The sequence below is a fragment of the Symphalangus syndactylus genome, chromosome 8, assembly GCF_028878055.3.
Source record: "Symphalangus syndactylus isolate Jambi chromosome 8, NHGRI_mSymSyn1-v2.1_pri, whole genome shotgun sequence".
Lineage (NCBI taxonomy): Eukaryota > Metazoa > Chordata > Mammalia > Primates > Hylobatidae > Symphalangus > Symphalangus syndactylus.
The window spans coordinates 62,118,512-62,136,630 of record NC_072430.2 but is presented as its reverse complement, the minus strand read 5'-3'; the positions used below and the strand labels follow the sequence as shown (position 1 = coordinate 62,136,630).

Below are 18,119 nucleotides of genomic sequence, written 5' to 3'. Positions count from 1 at the left end.
TCCATGTAATTTTCTTATCTAATCTCTTCTGTCTTACAGCTTGTACTACAGGCATGTGCAACCATGCCTGGCTAAGTTTATTTTCTGTAGAGATGGGCTCTCACTATGTTGCGCAGGCTGGTCTTGAACTCCTGGGCTCAAGTGATACTCCCATCTCAGCCACCCAAAGTGCTAGGATTACAGGCTTGAGCCATTGTGCCTGCCTGAGATTTCCTTAACTTCATATTCTACCTATTGTATCTTACATTTCTGTTCTCATATTGCTAAACTTCAAAGAGCTATTTATTCTCTGAATGTTCTTTTTTTAACAGGTATTTTTACTTGACAGATGAAATGTCTGGTCTCTTTGAGAATATGAATACTTGCATTTAAAAGTCCATCCAAATAGCTTTCTTCCTAGATGTTTGCTTTGGCCTTTTTCTTTTAGGTTTGAAGCTTTTTTCGATGTCTATTGTTGGCTGTTGGTTCTTGAAATGCCATTTTATATGCTTATTTCTAAAATAAGTTCAAAAAGCTAGAGTCATCTTCCCCCATACCTTTACTGATCTTCCTAGTAATTTCTTCTATCACAGCACTTTCTACGTTAGAATTATATTTTGTATCTCAGTCACTAATCGAATTACAAACTCCTCCAGGACAGGGAATGCACTATTTTATCAACTCCTAATACAATACTCCTAATACAATAAGAGATTAATACAATATAGGCACACAACAGGAACTCAGTAAACTGTTAGCTGAACTCAACTACCAAAGGCCAGTTGACTCATTTCTCACAGGTCGAATCATTATAGACTATTATAGAGTTGAAAATAATTTCAGTTTTCAACCTATATAGAAATTATCCTGGCCAGGCGTGGTGGCTCATGTCTGTAATCCTAGCACTTTGGCAGGCCAAGGCGGGTGGATCACGAGGTCAAAAGATCGAGACCATCCTGGCTAACACGGTGAAACCCCATCTCTACTAAAAATACAAATAATTAGCCGGGCGAGGTGGCGGGCACCTGTAGTCCCAGCTACTCGGGAGGCTGAGGCAAGAGAATGGCGTGAACCCCGGGGGCAGAGCCTGCAGTGAGCCAAGATCATCCCACTGCACTCCAGCCTGGGCGAGAGCGAGACTCCGTCTCAAAAAAAAAAAAAAAAAAAAAAGAAATTATCCTGAGAATATACGGGAGAAGAGGACATCAGTCATAAAATTTAGATCATGTTTTACAGTTTATAAAAGTGCTTTATAACATCTCATTTAATATTACAGGTACCTAAGCAGCTACTATTACTCCATTTTACTCCTGCTACTTAAAAAAAAAAAAAAAAAGTCCAAAGTTAATGTATTTGAAATATTGAACCACATACCTGAAAACTAACCATATCCCAAAATCCATCCAGATCTGTACAGGTAGTCTCCTTTATACCTCGTTTATATTCACAATCATCAACCAGTCCTTCAAACTGGTTGAACCTTTCCTTCATAAGGAGTCTTGTTTGACCAACTGCTGTGCGAATAAGATCTTTAGCTGAAGGAAATAGGAGGTTTTTTAAAATTAAAGGACAAAACGGGACATTCATTACAAGTCAGCCCACTGATAAGACTTCACTCCAAACATCCCAGGGCTTACAGGTTGTTAAGCAAAACAAAAAATATCTACCACAAAACTTTGTCAGACAAATACTAAGTATTAACTATTTGCTTCAATTCCTGCTCAAAATTAACAATATTTTCTCACACGTATTGCTATATACTAAATAGCATTCTACTTTTTTGTTTTTGAGACGGGGTCTCGCTCTTTCGCCCAGCCCAGGGTGCAGTGGCGCAATCTCGACTCACTGCAAGCTCCGCCTCCCGGGTTCACGCCATTCTCCTGCCTCAGCCCCCCGAGTAGCTGGGACTACAGGCGCCCGCCACTGCGCCCAGCTAATTTTTTGTATTTTTAGTAGAGACGGGGTTTCACCGTGTTAACCAGGATGGTCTCAATCTCCTGACCTCGTGATCCGCCCGCCTCGGCCTCCCAAAGTGCTGGGATTACAGGCGTGAGCCACCGCGCCCGACCTATAGCATTCTACTTCTTCTTGCACTTTATAAGAACTCAATGTCAGCTGGCGTGGTGGCTCATGCCTGCAGGCACGGTGGCTCATGCCTGCAATCCCAGCACTTTGGGAGGCCAAGGTGGGTGGCTCACCTGAGGTCAGGAGTTCGAGACCAGCCTGGCCAACATGGTGAAACCCCCTCCCTACTAAAAATACAAAAATCAGCCGGGCCTGGTGGCAGGCATCTATAATCCCAGCCACTTGGGAGGCTGAGGCAAGAGAATCGCTTGAACCCAGGAGGCGGAGGTTGCAGGGAGCCGAAATGGCGCCATTGCACTCCAGCCCAGGCAACAAGAGCAATGCTCATCTTAAAAAAATAATAATAATAAATAAATTTAAAAAAAAACAAAACTCAACATCAAACAACTCACTGCAAATAATTATCTAAGAAGGACTTCATACTGACAACACATAATTTTTTCTAGACAGCTTCCCCAAATAAATCAGATTAAGAAACTCTTCAGAAAATCTTTTCCATATTGATTTAGGTAATTTCCATTCACAGTATATTTTTGTGTAAACAATATCAGATATTGATATCACCCATAAAGTCATATTAAAAAAGCTAATAATATTCACTGTTACTTGCTTGGTTGGTTAGAAAAATGTCCAAGTCAAAGGAATGACAGTCAATATTCTAATTACATCTTTTAAGTTATATACCATTTTAGCACAGATGTTAGGGAACATATGTTGAGATATGAAAAACACTTGCTACTTTATTGTAGACATCAAGTTAAAAAAGAAAAAATTCTTGCTACTTTGCATAATAATGAAACTATAAAGTTAGGCAATGCTATACTCTTATGTTTCAGATAAACGTAACCATAGTAAAAGATACAAAGCAAACAAAAAATACAAATGTTGCCTCACCATCATCTGGAATGTCCAATTCAAGCTTCCTGTCCCACTCGAGGCAATGTGAAGTTAATTTCTCAGTTTCTAACTGGAGGATATTTCTAAAATTATGACATACATTTCAGTTCTACAAGTGGTTTTTACACTAGTATCTAAGTATTAGCATAACATCATGATACATCATATTAGGAAGTTATAAAAGGGAGCCACAATATTTTCCCAAAGTTGACACTGAATTATTTATAAACTGTGATATATTAAAATCCATAAATACAAGTTGATACCCTTTGTATGTACATCCTTTTACACCTAAAACTTATGTGGCTGGATAATACCAAGAACCTACTTTTTAAGCTAACATTTCTAGTTTGTTCTGTTCTTTTTCAGAGGCTGATCAAAGTCAGACATTCCTAAATGTGCATCAGATTCTCTGCATTGTCTATGAAACTAAGCCAACTCAACTGTCAAGAGTAAATAAAGCTAAAAACTGTTAATCCCAGGATTACAGTGATAGGGCCTCACCGATCCTAATTATTAGGCTTTGCTTGCTTAAAGGTAGTGGTTCTCAGCTGGGTCAATTTTGCCCCATTCTAGGGAACATTTGGTGGTGTTTGGAAATATTTTTGATTGTCATGACTGGAGGAGTGCTACTGGCCAGGGATGCTACAGAACATCCTACAATGTATAGGATATATACCCACACGTATACAATCTAAAACGTCAATAATGCCAAGATCGAGAAATCCAGGCCTAAAAGAAGTTTAATTTGTGTCTATGTAGAAAGTATCCTAGCATGTAGAGAAACTGGAACCCTCGTATGCTGTTGATGGGAATGTAAAACGGCAAAGCCACTACAGAAAACAGTATGGCAGCTCCTCAAAAAATTAAAAATAGACTTACCACACGACCCAGCAATGCTACTTCTGGGTATACACCCAAAATAATTTAGAGCAGGGTCTCAAATGGATATTTGTACACCCATGTTCATAGCTGTTCACAACAGTTAAAACATGGAAGCAACCCAAGTGTCCACTGACAGACAAAAGGATAAGCAAAATGTGTTATATACATACAATGAAATATTATTCAGCCTTAAAAAGGAAAGTCTGACACATGCTACAATGAATGAACCTTGAAGACATTATGATAAGTGAAATAAGCCAGTAACAAAAAGACAAATACTACATTATTCTACTTAAATAAGATACTTAGTGGAGTCAAAATCATAGAGACAGAAAATAGGATGGTATTTACTAGGGGCTGGGAGGGAATGGCTGAGGAATGGGGAGTTATTGTTTAGTAGGTACAGAGTTTCAGGCACCTACCACCACGCCCAGCTGGTTTTTGTATGTTTAGTAGAGATGGGGTTTCACCATGTTGGCCAGGCTAGTCCTGAACTCCTGACCTCAGGTGATCTGCCCGCCTCAGCCTCCCAAAGTGCTGGGATTACAGGTGGGAACCACCGAACCCAGCAGGTTTTGTTTCTTAAAAAAAAAAAAAAAAAAAATTTAGGGCCAGACTCAGTGGCTCATGCCTGTAATTCCAGCTAGCACTTTGTGAGGCCAAGGCAGGTGGATCACTTGAGCCTGAGTTCCAGACCAGCCTGGGAAACATGGTGAAAACCAATCTCTACTTAAAAAAAAAAAAAAAAAATTAGCAAGGCATGGTGGTAACCTCCTGTTATTAAAAAAAAAAAAAAAATTTAAATTTAAAAGATAGATGAAAATCACCTAACATCAGTTTCCCTCCACTATATTAAGGTTATAAATATTTTAGTTTTGGTTTTAAATGTCTAGATATTAATACAAAATTCATTATTTTTATTTTTTTAATACAAAATTCTTAAGCTAGAAACAGACAAAGTCCCAGCTCCTCAGGAAGCTGAGGTGGGAGGTCGGGAGGTCAAGGCTGCAGTGAGCCAAGATCGAGACACTGCCCTCCAGCCTGGGTGACAGAGTGAGACCCTATCTCAAAAAACAAAAACAAAAAATTTGAGTTGTTTATATTCAATGACACAACATGACAATTAATAAGGAAGCAGAGGGTCGGGCGCGGTGGCTCTCGCCTGTAATCCCAGCACTTTGGGAGGCTGAGGCAGGTGGATCACAAGGTCAGGAGTTCGAGACCAGCCTGACCAACATGGTGAAACCCCGTCTCTACTAAAAATATAAACATTAGCCGGGTGTGGTGGCACACGCCTGTAATCCCAGCTACTCAGGAGGCTGAGGCCTGAGAATTGCTTGAACCTGGGAGACAGAGGTTGCAAAGAGCCAAGATCGTGCCATTGCACTCCAGCCTGGGTGACACAGAGAGACTACGTCTCAAAAAAAAAAAAAAAAAAAAAAGAGATAGCAGAAATGGTTTAGCCCTGACATTATCTAGTTGGGTAGATTGCTTAATATTTCAATAACTCAGTGGAACAACACAATGGATTAGCTACCTCTAAAATCCCTTATAATTCTAAAACCCAGTGCTCTAAAAAAGAAATTAAGCCGGACATAGTGGCTCATGCCTGTAATCCTAACAGTATGGGAGGCTGAGGCAAAAGGATCGCTTGAGCCTGTGAATTCGAGACCAGCTTGGGCAATATCGTAAGACCCTGTCTCTACAAAAAAAACCAACCAAACAAAAGAAAACACCAAAATTAGCCATCCACTGGCAGGAGGATGGCTTGAGCTCAGGACAGAGAGGCTGCGGTGAGCTGAGATCACGTCACTGTACTCCAGCCTGGGCAAGAGAGTGCAAAACCATTTCAAAACAAAAGAGAAAGAAAGAAACGAAGTCACTCTCAAAAAATATATTTATAATAGAACAAATGAATAGTAAAACTATAGTGAGATACTTACTTCTCATCTATTTGATTTACAAACAGAATAGTGTGTATTGTATGATATTGTCTGTATGTATCTTGTATATATATATATATATATATAAAGAATATATATATATATATATTCTTTTTTTTTTTTTTGAGATGGAGTCTCACTCTATTGCCAGGCTGGAGTGCAGTGGTGCAATCTCGGCTCACTGCAACCTCTGCCTCCCAGGTTCAAGCGATTCTCCTGCCTCAGCCTCCCTAGTAGCTGGAACTACAGGCGTGTGCCACCACGCCCAGCTAATTTTTATAGTTTTAGTAGAGATGGGGTTTCACCATGTTAGTCAGGATGGTCTCAATTTCTTGACCTTGTGACCCGCCCACCTCGGCCTCCCAAAGTGCTGAGATTACAGGCGTGAGCCACCATGCCCAGCCTATTGTCTATATTAAAAAAAAAAAAAAATGTATATATTTGTCTACATATGCATGAACTATCCATAGAAGTATTCACAAGAAATGAGTAACACTTGCCTTCATGAAAGGTTCAAACTATGTGGTTGGGTCACAGTGCTGAGAAGGAGTCTTCTCACTTGTACCTTTTCCTACCCTTTGAATTAGGAACCACATGAATGTACTAGTTATCAAAAAAAAATTAAAATTTAAATGTGAAAATCACTTAACATCAGTTTTCCCCTATGTTAAGGTTAAAAATTTTTAGTTTTGGTTTTAAATGTCTAGATATTAATACAAAATTCTTACACTAGAAACAAACAGACATACCTGAAATATGGCACATCATGGTGGGGCTGAGCTATTTGACCTTCATTTCTTTCAAGTGATGGGACTTCTTTTATTGGAAGACCATTTAAATTTTTAGTAGTAGCTTCATTTTTATTTAAAACATGTTCTATAAATTAAAGAAAATCTTACATATAAATTTCAAAGCAACAATTCCTAAAATGACAGCCCCTAAAAAGACATTTTAAAAATCCTTCAATTCTTTTCAATGTTTAATTTTAAAATTTTATTTCTGCCTCAATCACTTCACATTTCCTCTAAAGTAGCTCTCAATATTTTTTTCTTTAAATTTACATTTATTTCCCCTCTTCTGTCTGTATTCTTCATTCCAATTATCTCTTCAGATATCTTTACCCATGCTTTCCTGTCTTTTCTGACCCTGAGTTCATATCCCCAAATGATATGGTGAAAAAGAGCTCCAAGCAAATCTGACAAGTAATAATCCAGAAAAGTAAAAATTTAATTACTATACCTGAAAGCAAAATATTTTTGTATTATTAATAACATTATTCTAAAAAATGAATAAATTAATTAAATACTATACCGTCATGCCAAACAGTTAGAGGACCCAAAGGACATTGCAATTTATTTGAATCTTGCTGTATTGTCTTGGTAGAGTAAGTTTTACATTTTTGTGCCAAAATTTCTTTTGTTGCTTGAGACTCATCACTAAAAACAATAGCAAAATTATACTTCATGAAACATGAACTCCATATATCTAATATAAAGGCTTTCAAAATTGTGTCACTTGTTAAAGATCTGGGCTAAAATAGAAATGTTTCTATTTTTTTAAAATGTGTATTCTGGAGGGGAGAAAATGTAAACACCTATAGTGTGAATGTCCATCTTTACTAATTAATTGTAATGAGATTCAAAGATTTTGAAGATTTCTTAATGGAACATAAACACTTAATAGTCTTAGATGCTGCTGAGCAGTTTTTAGTATATTTGCTGCCAGCCAGTCTTTGCAAAATGATCTTGCCTTTTCTTTTAAAGGTTCCAACTGATTTTTCCCTTGTTTTGCAAATTAATTGTTTTTGTCTTCAGAGGCAGTTTTTCTAAATACTAAGCCAGAAGAAAATGAGGAAAAAGTCATATCTGAGCTAAAGTAGTACAGCAATTTTCTTTTGAAAAATGTATGTGTTATAATTAAGTCATTTATTAAAAACAAAAAAACCCAAATTGTATAGTGAAAATAACAATGCATAGGAAATATAAAAACTGTCAATTACATTATTGTACCTTCTGAAGAATTTTTTTTAAAGAAAAAATTGCATGATTCCTAATTAACACAGTTCACTAATAATAACTTTTTAAAAGCATAGACCAAATATAAGAAAGACATTTGGCCGGGCACGGTGGCTCACGCCTGTAATCCCAGCACTTTGGGAGGCCAAGGCGGGCAGATCACGAGGTCAGGAGATCGAGACCATCCTGGCTAACATGGTGAAACCCCATCTCTACTAAAGATACAAAAAATTAGCCGGGCATGGTGACAGGCGCCTGTAGTCCCAGCTACTTAAGAGGCTGAGGCAGGAGAATGGCGTGAACCCGGGAGGCGGAGCTTACAGTGAGCGGCGATCACTCCACTGCACTCCAGCCTGGGTGACTGAGCAAGACTCTGTCTCAAAAAAAAACAAAAAAAAAAAAGAAAGAAAGGCATTTATTACCCGTCTTAGCAAGGGACTTATTATTAAGGTCATATTCTTACACTTTTGTTTTTAAAGGAGTCCAGGTGTAACTGGGTGTCAAAAAAGCATTGGCACTTCTGGGAGTCATAGGTGTTACTTGATAGGTCTTCAGACCATCCAGTGGCTGAAACATAAAATCTTTAGGTGCGAAGGAATTCTTCCCTTTTATTTTTGCAGTATTTATCTCAGGTAAGTTTTCCATTTTTGATAAGACTCCATCTGGATCCATTCCACTTGTTGCACTAGTTTGTGAATTCAAAGTATTTTCTTCACTATCGACTTTACAAGAAATACCCTAGGATGTGAGTTAACAAAGTAGAGTAAGATTTCTCTCTTCTGAGGATATATTCAACCAATTTTTATAGGTCTGAAAATACGACAACAGAAATATATGTTCTATGTACATAATTTGAGAGACAAAAACAGATAGAATTAAGTGTACACATGGAATCAGAAGACCAGTTACGCTAAACCCATTGCTATTACCCGGGAATGGAATCAATTCTCTTTTTTTTTTTTTTTTTTTGATACAGAGTCGCCCTCTGTCGCCCAGGCTGGAGTGCAGTGGCGCTATCTGGCCTCCCTGCAAGCTCCGCCTCCCGGGTTCACGCCATTCTCCTGTCTCAGCCTCCCAAGTAACTGGGACTACAGGCACCTGCCACCACGCCCAGCTAATTTTTTGTATTTTTAGTAGAGACAGGGTTTCGCTGTGTTAGCCAGGATGGTCTCAATCTCCTGACCTTGTGATCCACTCGCCGCAGCCTCCCAAAGTGCTGGGATTACAGGCAGGAGCCACCGCACCCATCCCAAACCAATTCTTATTTAAAGACTAGCCAATACCTTTTGGGTATTATGACAAATTAAAAGATAATGGAAAATTAATATGGAAAAACTTATTCAACAAATAAGTATCTTTTTATTTAAATTACATTGATAATTACGGCCGGGCACAGTGGCTCATGCCTGTAATCCCAGCACTTTGGGAGGCCAAGGCAGGCAGATCACGAGGTCAGGAGATCGAGACCATCCTGGCTAACACAGGGAAACCCTGTCTCTACTAAAAATACAAAAAATTAGCCGGGTGTGGTGGCAGGCACCTGTAGTCCCAGCTACTTGGGAGGCTGAGGCAGGAGAATGGTGTGAAACCGGGAGGTGGAGCTTGCAGTGTGCCGAGATCGTGTCACTGCACTCCAGCCTGGGCGACAGAGCGAGACTCCATCTCAGAAAAAAAAAAAAATTATGTTGATAATTACAATGGTTTAAAATCAGAAATCTAACATTATGGAATGACTATCGTTAAGGACCAAATCCTTAACTTAAATAACCTTAGATTATAAATAACCTTAACACAAGAGCAATACTTCCAATGTGACACAAAAGATTAACCATATAAAATACAAAGCATATTTACTATTTCAAGTCAATTTGTTACTTGGTATTTAAATAATTTCTAGAGATTTCTAGGTTTCTGATTTTTAATAAGCTATGAACTCAAACCCAGGTATTTCAACCTGGACAAAAGTTTAAGTGGTAACACTGTTGAAGCCAGCATGGCAGTCAAAGCAAAAACTAGTGATAATCCTTAAGGGTTAATCTTAAGGGAGGACCTATAAAGTCCAGCTGCTTTATCTGCAAAGATTCACTGTATGTTTTCTTTCTTGATTTGTGTTTGATTTTTTACTAAGAATCTAGCCAGGTTACTTAATCTTTGGTAATTTTTTTTAATTAAGAAATTATACTGGCCAGGCACGTTGGCTCACGCCTATAATTCCAGCACTTTGGGAGGCCGAGGCAGGTGGATCACCTGAGGTTGGGAGTTCAAGACCAGCCTGGCCAACATGGTGAAACCTCGTCTCTACTAAAAATACAAAAACCAGATGGACGTGGTGGCACACTCCTGTAATCCCAACTACTCGGGAGGCCGAGGCAGGAGAATCACTTGAACCTGGGAAGCGGAAGGTGCAGTGAGCCAAGATCACGCCATTGCACTCGAGCCTGGGCAACAATAAAATAAAATAAACTATACCATAGATTATAGGGCAAGGGGTTGGGTCCTCAAATGGGGCATCTTTTTTGAAGATCTTATTAGAAACCATGCTAGATGCAGGCAGAAATTTTAGTTTATTTAATTCTTACAACTACTCTATGCAGGTACTCCATGTTAGGAATAAGAAAACAAGCTCATAAACTACATAACTTGCCCAGGGCTATGCAGCTAATTGGAAGCAGAGAGAGTATTCAAACCCAGGCCTAAATGAATCCAAAGTCAATGCATTTCACCCCACTTCACCCTATGTCTTGGCTAATTCCCACATACAGGTTTCTCTCAGCTGTGTTTTTATTATTTTTCTCCATCTTCTAACCAAATTATGCTTTCTCTACCTATAAAGCTCTGAAAATAAGATACCTGAAAAACAACAAGAGTAAATCCTCTTGATGCTTTCTTATCGTTCAGGAAGTTTTAATACACATGTAGGTTAACCTCTTGCAGCAGTTCTTTATGTTTAATTTCAACTTTATGAAAGTAGCAATGAGATTTTCAAAGCATCTAGAAGTAAAAAGATGTTTATTCTCTACCTTGTCGGGTTTTGTTTCTACGTTTTTGGCAGGTCTTCCTTTACTTGGCACCTTTCTTTCTGGTTCATTTTCTAAAACAACAATAAAATATTTATTTTACCAGATAGAAATGCTACATGAAAATACTAGGAAACTTGGGAAAGGAAAAGAAGCAACAGTAGGAATATATGTCTTGAAGGATTTTTTTATTAAAAGCCATATTATAAAAAGGGTTATGGAATTTCCTGCCAAATACAAACCATCTGTTTTCAAAACCAGAGTGTTTTACCCTTTTCATCTGAATACCAAATACAGATTGAGTATCCCTTATCCAAAATGCTTGGGACTAGAGATATTTTAGATTCCCGATTTTGGAATATTTACATTATACTTACAGGTTCAGCATACCTGATACAAATATCTAAAATCTGAAATGCTCCAACAAGCATTTCCTTTGAGCATGACCTCTGAACGTCATGTCAATGCTCAGGATTTTGGATGTTTTGATTAGGGTTGCTCAGCCTGTACATATTTATTACAGACAATTAGAAAAATAACAGAAAACTACAAAGAACAACAATGACAAATCACCCAGGATTCCATTACTCAGTTGCCACTTCAGGGTATGGTATTCCAGGCCTATGTCCACATACTTACATACTGCTTTTTAGAACTGCGATCCTACTGTTCAGAGTTTGACCTGCTTTTCTTTGCCCACTTAATATATCATGAACCATGTCATTAAGTGTTCTTTAATAATATTATTCTTAATGGCTACATTGTATTGCACCAAATAAACGAACTATGATTTACTTGGACCATTAATTTTTCACTTTGAAACACTGTTTATACTAATTAAGGTCTTCAATGTTTGGGCACCCATTGTGTGCTAACCAGATGTCAGGGCACAGAATCAATTTTCATGTATTAGAATTTCCCGTTTCCTTCTCTCCTACTCAAAGAAGTACTTGTTGATTTTTGAAATGGAACACAAAAACCTCAAGGACCAAACATTCTAGTTCGGTCACTGATCAAGGAATAGTTCTTACCATTAGCAGCTCTTGTAACTGGCTTTCTTGCTGTGGTAGATGAGACCGTTCTGGGAGCCTGCTTTGCTGCTTGAGTAGCTGATCGAGTCATTCTCAACGACGTGGGCATTACAGGCTGCACGACTGTGGGGGGAAAAAAAATAACCAAATCAAATGTCCCTTGTAGTTATTAAATTATTGCTGGGAAGCCAGGCATGGTAGTGCATGCCTATAGTCCCAGCTACTCGGGAGGCAGGAGAATCATTTCAGCCCAGGAGTTCGAAACCAGCCTAGGCAACATAGTGAGACCCCGTCTCTACAAAAAATATAAAAATCAGCTGGGCATGGTGGCAAGTCTGTAGTTGCAGCTACTCAGGAGGCTGAGGTGGGAGGATCACTTGAGCCCAGGAGATGGAGGCTCCAGTGAGCTATGATTACATCAACCTGGGCAACAAAGCAAGACTGTCACAAACAAACAAATTCCAGTTAACCTTCTAGACACTTAAGAAAAATTATGGCTGTGGTAGCCTCAGAGGATTTATAGTAATTGCTAATATTCCTACCTTTTTTCTCTTTGTCTGACACTTTCTTTTCAGAAGTTTGTCTTGGACCAGGTCGGGTTGCTCGAACATCACTCTCATTATCAATCTATTTAAGAGATTAGGTGCTATGTGATTTAATTGCATAATGAATCAAACCATCATATTTGTAATCTGTAAATTGATTCCTCATATGAAATCTGATCATTGTAAATGACCCAACAACAAAAAAAACTACCCCAAATAAAATGAGATAAAGAAAAGCTTTCCATTAAGCTTCCAAAAAAGCTTACATCCTTTTTCAGAATCACAGAATTTAGAAAATGCTAATAACCCAAGCTATTAAAAACAACTAACTATAACTTGCCTTCTGAAGGTTCTTGAACACTCCTAGACATGCTTTCACTTCAAAACCTTTTAATTTTGCCTAGAAAATACTTCCCCTGGATAAAAAGCACTTTCCCATGGTTCTCTCCTCCACTTCCTTAATGACTTCACTCAAAAGGCTTTCATCTCAGGGAGGCCTTCCTTAACTGCCCAATCAAAATTCTACCCCATACCTACTTCTAGTACACTCCATCCCCCCTTTTAAAAATCTCTTCCGTAATACTTATCATCTTCTGACATTTTATGTATTTTTTTAATGCCTTACATGTAAGTTCCACAAAGGGAATTTAGTTTATTATATCCAAAAGCCTACAACACCAGGAACATCATAGCAATGCAAAATATATATGCATACGTGGAACTTAGCTTCCTCACCTGATAAAGACGCATATTATTTCACTTCTTGCCCACTTCACTTTGTTTTAGTAACCCTTCTAATATCTCTATTACAGTATTTTGAAGATCTGTAAGTTTATAACACCTACCCTGTGTGCTTTCCTCCCCATCTGCATTTCATGCAGGTAACTTGGAATGCATAATAGGAGCCCAGTAAACAAAACAAGAGTGTGACACAAAGACAGTTTGCCATGGATCTCATAAGGAATGTTGGAGCAAATATTTTAAGTGAAATTGCTCTACATCACCATACCAAAAACAGTGACTTTGGTACCTGTTAACTCTAGTAAATTAATCATTATGTTTGAATCTGATATTAGACTTAAAATGAATTTACTTACTAAAAAAGTACAATTTATCATTTTAGTAACAATTATCTACTATCAACTATACCTTAGTCTGCTCCATTTGGTCTTTGGCTTTTGACCTTGTAATCCGTACAGAAGATGGAATAGCCTTAGAAGAGTCAAAAGAAAATGAACTTAACAAATGAACTGGTAAAGGTTTACTTCCATATCTTATTACAAAATAAAGTTCCCATTTTAAAGTTAAATTTTATCCTTAATCTCTTATAGCAAAAAGATACTTAAATTCCTTTTTCTGGTTCTAGCTTGATTTAAATTGTTAGTAACTTCAAAAATTACTCATATTTCTCAGTGAGAAAGAAATTTCAAACCGTATTTTCCAGGTATTGGAATCATCATTAATATGAGCTTCTATCCTCTCTTTTAGTTCTCCTGCCTCTCTGACTGGTCCTCAGCCTGGCACCTGACTTCTGCCTACCTAAAGGTACTCTCTAGAGCACACTTTTTCATAATTTTATATATCCTTATTGGAATGGTCTCATTTAGTCCTACAGCTTAAACACCCATCCATACTCCCAATATTATATCCTAAATCGACATCTTAGCACCAATTTCCATCCTGCTTTCCAAATTTTTACTAATATCTAGGTGGCCCACACAAGTTTAAGATTTTTAAAAAGGTTATTAACATGCACCCACTTAAGCTTGTTCCTTTTCTTATCTCTTTTAGCAGCAGAGCTTCTCTCTGCTTTTTCAATTTCCTTTACCCCTCACCATCTACTTGGCCACCAGTCCTGTCAAATGCCTTTATTTAGATGTCTTACACCTATTTTTTCCTTTTAAAACCCACTGCCCCTTTCCATCTATTCTATTACAATAGTCTCACAATTGGTTTCCCTATCTATAAATGCTTCCCTTTCCAGACTAAAATCTTTAGGGCTATGGTATTTTCCTGAATTATTAATTTGACAATGGCACTACCCTTATTTATAAACTTCTCCTGATTCTGCATAACCTCCAGGATAAACACCAAATCCTTTGCATAACATTGTTCAGCCTGGTTCTACCCATTTTCCTAGTTTTATCCTATCTCCACTTACCTACAGCTATCTTAAGAGACCTGATTTTCACTCTTCTGAGCTACTATTATGTCATTCCCACCCTCTACCAACCAGTTAATAGAGACTAAGGGAAAGGGGTTATTTTAGTCAGTTAATGTCTTGAAGAAAATGCCAAATAAAAGAAACTATTCCTTTATATTAAGACACTAAATTTACCTTTTTTGGCTCAGCTTTCACAGCTTTCTGGTTTGATAAAAGAAAACAAGGCATATCAGGTCTATAACGACCCACTTTAAATATTCCTCGTTTAGCTTTCTCTCTCTGCTCTTTCAATTTTTGAAGTTGCTTTTCTTCTTTATATTTTTGGAGCATCTGTTTTCGTTGATCACCTAGAATAGTTTTCATTGCCCCTAGGCAGAAAAAAAACCAAAACCACACAGTACATAAAACATTTCAGATGAAAAGTTATGCAAATGTATAAACAATTATTTTTGTGTCATTTCAACTGCTGCTAAAAAACGCTTTCAGGCCAGGCATGGTGGCTCACGCCTGTAATCCCAGCACTTTGGGAGGCCAAGGAGGGCGGATCATCTGAGGTCAGGAGTTTGAGACCAGCCTGGTCAACGTGGTGAAATCCCATCTCTACAAAAATGCAAAAATTAGCTGGGTGTGGTGGCGGTCACCTGTAATCCCAGCTATTCGGGAGGTTGAGGTAGGAGAATTGCTTGAACTCAGGAGATGGAGGTTGCAGTGAGCCAAGATCGCGTCCCTGCACTCTAGCCTAGGCGACAGAGCAAGACTCCGTCTCAAGAAAAAAAAAAAAAGCTTTCAATAAGCCAGGCACAGTAACACACCTGTAGTCCCATCTACTGGGAAGGCTGAGGTGGAAGGATCATTTCAGCCCAGGAGTTCAAGTTCAGCTTGAGTAACACAGCAAGACCTCTCCGCACAAAAGGAAATGCTTTTACTATTTCTTGTTAATTCTTTAGCACTCTAACCACAAGTTATTTCAACCCCTAGTCTTTTAAAATTTGTATTCATTTTGCCTTCATGTGTTCAGATATTAACTGCTTGCTATGTACTAGGCATGTATTACTTCTTTTAAATTAACTTGTATGACAGCCAGCATTCAAGCTGCCCTCTAATGATCCTCACTTCCTGGTAGTCTTGCCCTGTGTTATCCCCTCTCACACTGAATAGGGCTGACTTGTGTGACAAAGAGAGTATTACAGGAATAATGGAATATGACTTCTAAAACTAGGTAGTGTTTGCTTTGCTCTCTCTTGAAGCGTCCCTTGCTCTGGGAGAAGCCAGGTGCCATGTGGGGCCTTAAGAAGACTCAAGCAGTCCTACAGAGATGTACACATGACAAAGAACTACGGCCTCCTGCCAAAAGCCAGCATCAACTTGCTGTTCATGTGAGTCAGTCATCTTGGAGGCAGATCCTCCAGTCTCAATTAAGGCTTCAGATATATCTCTGGATGACATCTTGGCTGCTACCTTCAGAATCACCCAGCTCAGCCATACCCAAGTTCCTGACCCACAAAAGTTGTATGAAATAATCAGTGTTTATTGTTTTAAGCTGCTAAGTTTTGGGATCACTAATACAATTACAGGTGCTATTTATTATAATAGATGTACTCCATTCCTTCTCACCTATTCAAGGACATTCTTCCAGCAACTTATCCTCTTACTCATCTATTTTTTCCTCTACTGAATTGTTGCCATTATGAAGTTACAGACACGCAGTGATTTCTCTCAACCCACATCCTCATCTAGCACTTATTTTTCTAGTCCCATTTAAGGCAAAATTCTTCAAGAGAGTTACCTGTATCTCTACTATCAACACTTTTATTTATTTGTTTATTTGAGACAGAGTCTCGCATTGGCGCCTGGGCTGGAATGCAGTGGCGTGATCTTGGCTTACTGCATCCTCGGCTTCCCGGGTTCAAGCGATTCTCCTGCCTCAGCCTCCTGAGTAGCTGGGATTACAGGCGCCCACCACCACGCCCAGCTAATTTTCTGTATTTTTAGTAGAGACGGAGTTTCACCATTTTGGCCAGGGTGGTCTCGAATTCCTGACCTCATGATTCACCCACCTTGGCCTCCCAAAGTGCTGGTATTACAGGTCTGAGCCACCGTGCCTGGTCTTTTTTGAGATAGTCTCACTCTGTCGCCCAGGTTGGAGTGCAGTGGCGCAATCTTGGCTCACTGCAACCTCCACCTCCTGAGTTCAAGCAATTTTGCCTCAGCCTCCCTAGTAGCTAGGATTACAGGCATGCGCCACTGCGCCTGGCTTATTTTTGTATTTTGAGTAGAGATGGGGTTTCACCATGTGGGCCAGGCTGGTCTTGAACTCCTGACCTCAGGTGATCCACCCACCTTGGCATCCCAAAGTGCTGGAATTACAGGTGTGAGCCACCAAGCCCAGCCTATTTCCAACACTCTTTACATTCCCTCTCTTTTCAAAATTATGAAAAACTTCTAATATACACACAATTATAATGAACCCCATATACCTATTACCCAGATTCAATAATTATGAACATTTTGCTGCAGCTGTTTAAAACAAATTATGCTTAGAAGATTTCATCTCTAAATACTTTAGTATATACTTCTAAAAAATAAAGACATTTCCGGCAGGGCGCGATAGCTCACGCCTGTAATCCTAGCACTTTGGCAGACCAAGGTGGGCGGATTTTCTGAGGTTGGGAGTTTGAGACCAGCCTGACCAACATGGAGAAACACTGTCTCTATTAAAAATACAAAATTAGCCAGGCGTGGTGATGCATGCCTGTAATCCCAGCTACTCGGGAAGGCTGAGGCAGGAGAATTGCTTGAACTCGGGAGGTGGAGGTTGCGGTGAGCCGAGATCGCGCCATTGCACTCCAGCCTGGGCAAGAAGAGCAAAACTCCGTCTCAAAAAATAAAAATAAAATAAAATAGGCCAGGCGCGGTGGCTCACGCTTGTAATCCCAGCACTTTGGGAGGCCGAGGCGGGCGGATCACGAGGTCAGGAGATCGAGACCACGGTGAAACCCCATCTCTACTAAAAATACAAAAAATTAGCCGGGCGTGGTGGTGGGCGCCTGTAGTCCCAGCTACTCGGAGAGGCTGAGGCAGGAGAATGGCGTGAACCCGGGAGGCGGAGCTTGCAGTGAGCCGAGATTGCGCCACCGCACTCCAGCCTGGGCGACAGAGCGAGACTCCGTCTCAATAAATAAATAAATAAAATAAAATAAAATACATTTCCTTTCATAGCCACGATATCATCACACTTAACAAAATCAGCAGTAATTCCTTGTTATCTATTACATGGTTCAGATTTAAACGTCTCTTTGTTTCAAAGAGGTCTTTTAAACCATCTATTTAAATCAAGAACCAAGTAAGAGCAACACATTTTATTTGGATGTCTTTTTAAATCTCTTCATCTAAAACAGATCCTCCTCCCCACTCTTGGCTTTTCATGCCATTGTCTTACTGACAAAAGGTAGTCAGTTTTCCTACTGAATGTCCTTGCAAGCTATATTTATTTACTTATTCCTCCAGGCCCCATGTTTTCTATAGACTACAAATTATATCTAAGGGTTTGATTATACT

General features: G+C 39.0%; 1 protein-coding gene across 6 annotated transcripts in view; it reads right to left on the bottom strand.

Moving 5' to 3' along the window:
• DLGAP5 (DLG associated protein 5) overlaps positions 1-18,119 on the bottom strand; it is a 43,207-nt gene that overhangs the window by 20,009 nt on the left and 5,079 nt on the right. For 5 of the 6 annotated variants that reach the window (XM_055289297.2, XM_055289298.2, XM_055289296.2 and 2 more), the window contains exons 3-12: positions 14,736-14,929; positions 13,547-13,609; positions 12,395-12,479; positions 11,853-11,975; positions 10,825-10,895; positions 8,268-8,542; positions 7,101-7,225; positions 6,539-6,665; positions 2,959-3,044; positions 1,354-1,514 (exon numbers count right to left, since the gene is read on the bottom strand). In XM_055289297.2, the coding sequence (XP_055145272.1) occupies positions 1,354-1,514; positions 2,959-3,044; positions 6,539-6,665; positions 7,101-7,225; positions 8,268-8,542; positions 10,825-10,895; positions 11,853-11,975; positions 12,395-12,479; positions 13,547-13,609; positions 14,736-14,929 (1,310 nt within the window). Of the gene's footprint in view, positions 1-1,353; positions 1,515-2,958; positions 3,045-6,538; positions 6,666-7,100; positions 7,226-8,267; positions 8,543-10,824; positions 10,896-11,852; positions 11,978-12,394; positions 12,480-13,546; positions 13,610-14,735; positions 14,930-18,119 lie in introns of those variants that run through there. The other variant, XM_063645569.1, reaches the window with a different exon arrangement.